General features: G+C 45.7%; 1 protein-coding gene across 1 annotated transcript; it reads left to right on the forward strand.

The window, feature by feature from the left end:
* The first annotated feature begins 611 nt into the window (after positions 1 to 611).
* LOC101782253 (sulfite reductase [ferredoxin], chloroplastic) lies at positions 612 to 7,057 on the forward strand. The gene is made up of 8 exons (XM_004961531.2): positions 612 to 865; positions 3,105 to 3,887; positions 3,990 to 4,286; positions 4,585 to 4,782; positions 5,074 to 5,208; positions 5,302 to 5,418; positions 5,536 to 5,694; positions 6,706 to 7,057. Exons 1-8 carry the CDS (start codon positions 704 to 706, stop codon positions 6,763 to 6,765), a joined length of 1,911 nt encoding a protein of 636 aa, XP_004961588.1. The 5' UTR covers positions 612 to 703; the 3' UTR covers positions 6,766 to 7,057.
* The last annotated feature ends 457 nt before the right edge of the window (positions 7,058 to 7,514 follow it).

Below are 7,514 nucleotides of genomic sequence, written 5' to 3' on the forward strand. Positions count from 1 at the left end.
CATTTCTGACCTCACCCCGCCTCCGTTCATGCGGGCGGTGCGGCTGCGGCGGCTGCGCGCGGACAGGGATAGGGGAAGTCAAGTGAGGAGGGGAATCCAGCTTTTGGCAACGAAAAAGACGTCCACGTTCAATGAACCCACACAAATCCCGGGCCAAATCCAGAGCCATCCCCGGTCACGCCTGCAAGCCGCATCTTGGCCGCCTCGCAGTGGATGCGCGCACATAAAAAATTCGTCGAAATCCCAAACGCTACGAGACAACTGGCGGGCTCCCAACGTGTCACTGACATGTGGGGCTAGAGTGGCCAGGCCCACTTGTCAATCTATTGCATACGACGCGTGGTCGGCACAGGCGTCAGGTGTGGACCGCGGGGGATGCTTCACCACTGCCGTTCCCGTCTTCCCCACTGGAATCCACCACCCTCACACGCCCGCACCGCGCGCATCCACCGCGACCATTTCGTTTCAACTGACATGTGGGTCCACTTACAACAACAACAAAGTCTTTCCATAGACCACGTCCAGGAGGACAATCTCCACTCACTTACCCCGGTGGGGCCAGGTCTCTCGTCCCCATTTTCCCCAATAAAGCCCCGTACCCGTCGTCCCTTCCGGCACGACCCCTCATATCCCACGCTCGCTCGCCACTCCGCCCGCCGCCGCACCTCCGCCGATCGCTTTTCTCCTTCCTCCGTCTCCGGCGATGTCGGCGGCGGTCGGGGGCGCCGAGTTCCACGGGTTCCGGGGCGCCGCGGCGCAGCTCCCCAGGTCGCGGATGCTCGGGAGGCCGCTCCGGGTGGCGCCACCCGCCGCGGCCCCGGCCGGCGGGGGCGCGTCCTCGGGCAGCATACGCGCTGTCTCCGCGGTGAGTGTCTGTGTGTATGTTTCTAGATTCGTGCTTTTACCTGAGATTCCTCGCGCTGGGACGTTTGGAACAGCATCATTTTTAAAGGATCATGTTTTTTTTTGAGGGTTTTGGGGAGGTGTTTTATTCAAAATGAAACGACGAAATGTGACTCGAATCTGCGGTTTTGGGTGAATTTTTTGTGGGTTTAACTTGAGTATGATTTTTTTTTTCGATAAAGGCTTCACCCTGCTTTTATAGAAAGCATATAAGAGGACAAAGTTTTAGCACTGGGGACTCCAGTGTTCGCTTACAAGCACCATTACAAGACACCAGAAATTGAAACAGACAAAATAAAAACTGTCCTCCACGAAGTAGCACATCTTCACATGAAGTCTTCCAGAACGCCCCATTCTCTTGATTGGTTCACGAACTGCAGCATCCACGTCTTGACTTGGGTCTCCATTTCCTCCACACGTCCTTTGTCAGCAGCCTTCAACCGTATACGCCATCTCTGTATGAAAGAAAGAATTTTGAAAATTATTTCAGCAGGTTTCTTAAACAGCACCCCCCTCCATTGCCATTTTGTTCCTAGTAGTCCATAGTCCCCAGCATACAGTTGCAAAGAGAAAGAGCTTAAGGTTGTATCTGGCACACCCCAATGGCAGCCAATTCTCTAGCAAATCTTGCATGCTTGTTGGTATTCTATCCCACCCTAATGCTTCTTTGAAGCATGCCCATGTGAATCGAGCCATCACACAGTTAAAAATAATGTGGTCAACCGTCTCTGGGCATCCACATAACCTACATCTATAATCCCCTTTCCATCTTCTCCTCTTTAGCGCACAGCCTGTTGGCAGCCGGTTTTGGAAAGCTAACCACATAAAGATTTTAAGTTTTAGTGGCATCTTGTTCTCCCATAGTCTCTGCATTCTTCTATTTGCTACACCTCTGAATGTTATGTACCTGTACATCGATCTAGTCGAGTGTTTGTTCGATTTTTCTAACACCCATTTCACCTGGTGGCGTTCCGTATTCAATTGAACTTCTTCCAGCCTTCTCTGCAGATCCTCCCATTCTTGCACCTCCAACTGTCCAAATGTTCTGTTGAAACTCCACTGCCAGACCCCATCCATGTAGCAATCTTCCACTAGAGCTTGTTTGTCATTACAGTAGTTGTATAGGTTGGGGTATAGGAGTTTTAGTGGTACATCAGCTGCCCATGTGTCTTCCCAAAACAGAGTGTCACCCCCACTGTTATTTTTGAAAACTGCCCCCCATTTGAATTTATGTTTGACTTTGTGTATACCTTTCCAGAATTGGGAACCTCTCAACCCATTACTTTTGGCCACCGAAGCATTTGCCAAATATTTCTCTCATAGCAGCCTGCAGCAAGGGTCATTATCATCACACGTGTATAATCTCCATATCCATTTTGTCAGCAGCGCCTCATTCATGGTCCTGGTGTTTATGATTCCGAGTCCCCCATAATCTTTGGGTAAACACAGATTTTCCCACTCCATCATATGATACTTGAATTTGTCACTTACCCCTCTCCAAAAGAATGTTGATCTTATTGAATCCATTTGCTGGTGAGTGCTTTCGCCTAACATAAACATCCTCATGAGGTACCTAGGGATACTGCTCAGAGACGAGTTAGTCAGGATCAGTCTCCCACCTGAAGACATATTTCTCCCTTTCCATGGCTGTAGCTTGTTTCTCATTTTCCCAACGACCCCTTCAAAAATCCGCGCCCCCAGGTGCTTGTTGCTGATGGGAATTCCTAGGTAGTTCATTGGCAGCTTTCCAACTTTGCAGTTAAAACTTGAGTATGATTTAAGGTTTATTTAATGGTGTTAGTAAATTTGTTCAGTGGTGGTAGTGTTGGATCGCCTGTTGGATTGTTATTATGATTCTCAGGAATCCAAGTACTAGCAAGGAAGTGAGAGATTCTATTAAATTACTGTAGTTGTTATTTCCAGAATTATTGTCGTTTTGTGTGAGGGTAGCTTGTGGGAACGCTGTCAGATAAGCTCTGCGATAAGTGTGAGATGTTCCATTTCGAAACGTTGGTTAACTTGTTTGCCCCAAACAAGATCTCTTGTATTAGTAGTATTTTATTCCTTGCAATGTTTGTTACAAACTGATGCACTAGTACATATTTTTTTATATTTCACTTAGTACAAAAAATTCTATGATAGAGCAACACTTGTTGTTACCTGAAGTTCTGAACTCGTGAGTCTGTCACTCGTGCCTGCAGCCTCTGAAGAAGGGTGCAGCTGAAGTGAAGCGAAGCAAGGTTGAGATCATCAAGGAAAAGAGCAATTTCCTCCGGTACCCCTTGAACGAGGAGTTGGTCTCAGAGGCCCCAAATATCAATGATAGTGCTGTCCAGTTGATCAAGTTTCATGGAAGCTACCAACAGACTGATCGAGATGTCCGCGGGCAGAAGAATTACTCTTTCATGCTCCGGACAAAGAATCCTTGTGGGAAAGTTCCGAACCAGCTTTACTTGGCTATGGATACACTTGCTGATGAGTTTGGCATTGGGACACTCCGTTTGACCACCAGGCAGACATTCCAGCTGCATGGTGTTCTTAAGAAGAACCTGAAGACTGTTCTCAGCACTGTCATAAAGAATATGGGCTCAACATTGGGTGCTTGTGGAGATCTGAATAGGAATGTGCTTGCACCTGCAGCGCCTTATGTCAGGAAAGATATCCTTTTTGCTCAACAAACAGCAGAGAACATTGCAGCACTCCTTACACCACAATCTGGAGCTTATTATGACCTGTGGGTGGATGGAGAGAAGATAATGTCAGCTGAAGAGCCTCCTGAGGTCACAAAAGCCCGCAATGACAACTCACATGGAACAAATTTCCCTGACTCTCCGGAACCAATCTACGGCACCCAGTATCTGCCGAGGAAGTTCAAGATTGCAGTTACTGTGGCTGGTGATAACTCTGTTGATATTCTGACCAATGACATTGGTGTTGTTGTTGTTTCAGATGATGCAGGAGAGCCTGTTGGCTTTAACATCTATGTAAGGCCTACAAAAAACATTCTGCAACCCATTTCTGCCTTTGATAACATTTTTCTTACATGTTAATTTATTTTATAATGTCTCTCTTACCCTATCTTCCAGGTTGGTGGTGGCATGGGAAGGACACACCGAGTGGAAACTACATTCCCTCGGCTGGCTGATCCATTGGGTTATGTTCCAAAAGAAGATATATTATATGCTATAAAGGCCATCGTCGTCACACAGAGGGAAAATGGAAGAAGGGATGACCGCAAGTATAGTAGGATGAAGTATTTGATTGACCGTTGGGGAATTGACAAGTTCCGGGCTGAAGTTGAAAAATATTACGGGAAGAAGTTTGAAAGTTTCCGGCCATTGCCTGAGTGGCAGTTTAACAGCTACCTTGGCTGGCAAGAACAGGTATTATTCTTTCGTTGTCTTGGGCAATACACTGTTACACTAGCTGCAACCCCAAAAAAGAAGAAAAGAGAAAAAAAAAACTGATGTTACCTTGTAGGAATGATCAATGTCAAAGGTTATTTTACTCACTTAATTCTTCTAGTTTGACATGACACACTTGTACTGTTTTCCTTTACGCTGTGCTTCATAAGAATCAAATATGATAAGTTTGTTAATTCACTTACATGCTTGATCAATCACAATATTATTGGACTTACATTAGCTATATCTAAGTTATCTCTGTTTTTGTCTGTTATAGGGTGATGGGAAATTATTCTATGGAGTGCATGTTGATAATGGTCGTGTTGGTGGGCAAGCAAAGAAAACTCTACGGGAGATAATTGAGAAGTATAATTTGGATGTTAGTATTACCCCAAACCAAAATCTTATTTTATGTGGGATCGATCAGGCATGGAGAGAACCCATCACTACAGCTCTTGCACAAGCTGGCCTGCTGGTGAGATTTACTTTCTCTATTTGATATAACTGGTTTGAGATGTCCAAATACATCTTCTTTATTTCTTTGGTTTACACAAAATTCTTTCAGTTCTCCTTGCTTTTTCTGCCACCCTGATTGAAACCATTGTTCTTCTTATAACTACTTAATACATACGGAGGCTTTTCTCACTCTGAAAATCCCAAGAAAAAAATATGAGGATGCAGTATTACTTTCTGTATACGTTTAATTTCTGCAACATTGTGGTATGCTGGTGGAATATAACTGAAGTTGGTGTGTTCATGTATATAGGAACCAAAGGATGTGGACCCCCTGAATTTAACTGCCATGGCATGCCCTGCCTTGCCACTGTGCCCTTTGGCACAAACAGAAGCTGAACGTGGGATCCTACCTATTCTTAAAAGAATTAGAGCAGTTTTCGATAAGGTATTTATCTGTTATGTTGTTAAAAATTACATTAGTAGATGCACAGTATGTATTCGAGACTAGTCATTTGATATTACTCCATCTGCTTAATAGGTTGGTATCAAGGATTCGGAGTCTGTGGTTGTGAGGATAACTGGCTGCCCTAATGGATGTGCTAGACCATATATGGCAGAGCTTGGTTTTGTTGGTGATGGCCCGAAAAGTTACCAGGTAGTAAGAATAATGGCATATTTTAGACATCATTTTGATTACATTCTTTTGTATTTGTTGTACTCTACTTTAGTTTTGTGTTCCTCTTGTATTTATTGTACTCTACTGTGACCATAGATCTGGCTGGGTGGAACACCAAACCAGAGTACCCTAGCAGAATCATTCATGAACAAAGTGAAGCTTGATGACATTGAGAAGGTTTTGGAACCTCTATTTTCCTACTGGAACAGCACGCGCCTGGAAGGTGAATCTTTTGGAAGCTTCACAAACCGAACAGTAAGTGGATACTACTCTTTCTGCATATACTGTTCCTGTTAGTAATTTGGGCTGTGTTTGGATGGTAGCCGCAACTTGCCGCGCTGAGGCGTGGCGTGCCGCAGTTATTTAGGCAGCTGTTTGGCTTCTGACCAAGGTTAGGCTCGCCGCAAAAAACTAGGCACGTCACCCGCAGTTTGCTGCACAAATCGACGCCAAAAGTGCGGCGGGCGATTTGTCCGCCGCAGCTGCGGCGCGTTGGGTTTGACTCAGGACCACCAGTTCAAGCTTTCAGAGTAGTATTCCCTATGCGATGCTCAAACTCCCTTAACACTAGTACCAGTCAATAAGTGGAAAACCAACTAGATTTTTTTTTATCATCACCATTTGTAAATGTATTGAGACTGCACTTTTAATCATCTCCTTATTAATCAGGAGAAGCCGAGAAGGGCTACATGAATGTGGAATTGTGAATACTAATTGAAAGTTTACAGCACTACTGCACCTCTATATGAATTGATAGTAATATATGGTTATATACCAAGCTGTGTATCATCAACCACATGATAAGTTATGCCGTCAACAAATCCTGTGTTTTCAACCAAAAAAAGTAGATAAGCAGCATGTAATGATTAGCCCATGTCTGCCATCATTTTGGATTAGTAGCACATCTGTCTTCGATTATGTTAATTGATTTTGCTGGGGTGGAGGGTGAGTTTCAGTTGAAATTTTCACAAAGGCGGGATTGCATCCTTGGATGGCAAGTCTTTCGGTCAATGGACATTGTGTCCGTTAGACACTTAGATTGTGGCAAGCTTTTTCAGTAAACTAGTGAAGCTGACTGAAGCTGACTGCTTTGTTGCGTTCTTTATACCAGTGACTTTCCCCCTACTGAAGCTGACTGCATACATGTTGGCATGTTGCAATCCTCATTTGCATATCATCTTTTGGCTCTTGCTGTCTTGGTCTTGTCCATTATTGCTCTCTGCAGTGTCTTCTAGTCGGTTATCTTACCCATCTCTCGCATTCCAGGGATTCAACAAATTGAAAGAGGTGGTGGACAAGTGGGTAGAGTCACCATCAGCCGCATAAAAGGATCGCTTTTGTCGGATAAAATCCCGGGCTCGCAGCACAATTTTGTCTCCGACATTCACGGTGTGCGACGAAAGGCTCTCCAGATAAACGAGATAAAGAGGGTGTCAACCCCGTTGACAATAGAAAACGAAGGCTCGGTTTGGAGTCGTTATGTTTGTTGGGTTGAGTGATCAAATTTTTTTTGCGTGTGCTTTGAAGGAAACCTATGTCGACTTGAATAAATTCCTCGCAAAGTTGTGCCTCAGAATAAATTCGACCGAGGCATTGAGTTCTGCCATCGTCCTGACCACAGACTGGAACTGCCCACGTTTGTATTTCTGTGGTTCTGGGAAGCGCATTTGAATTCCGCGGTTGTTAACGGGCCTGGCCCGCATGAAATGCGGACCTGGTTTGGGCTGGGGCCGTGCAACAACATTCGTATTTTTGCTGCGTGCAGTGCACTGCCAGTGCAGCAGCAGTCACTGGCATCACCATCGCACCACAGGCAGTGGAGTCGCAGTATCCCAGGATCGAAAAGGGTGACCTGCTGCACTGGAAAAGCTGGTACGCCGTACGCAATGAGCAAAAGGCCGTGCCTGACGAGCTCGGTGCCCCTGCGCGCGTGTCGGCACGCGAGTGACCTTTTCCTCGCGTCGTCTGGATCGAGAAACTGCCACACTGCTGTTGCCTGCTGGAACCGGGGCGCTCGCCGCAGCTGCCGCGCCTGCACCCGTCAAAGGCTGGGGCGAGCGAGTGGCGGGCAAAAG

This window comes from Setaria italica, chromosome III, assembly GCF_000263155.2.
Source record: "Setaria italica strain Yugu1 chromosome III, Setaria_italica_v2.0, whole genome shotgun sequence".
Taxonomy (NCBI): domain Eukaryota; kingdom Viridiplantae; phylum Streptophyta; class Magnoliopsida; order Poales; family Poaceae; genus Setaria; species Setaria italica.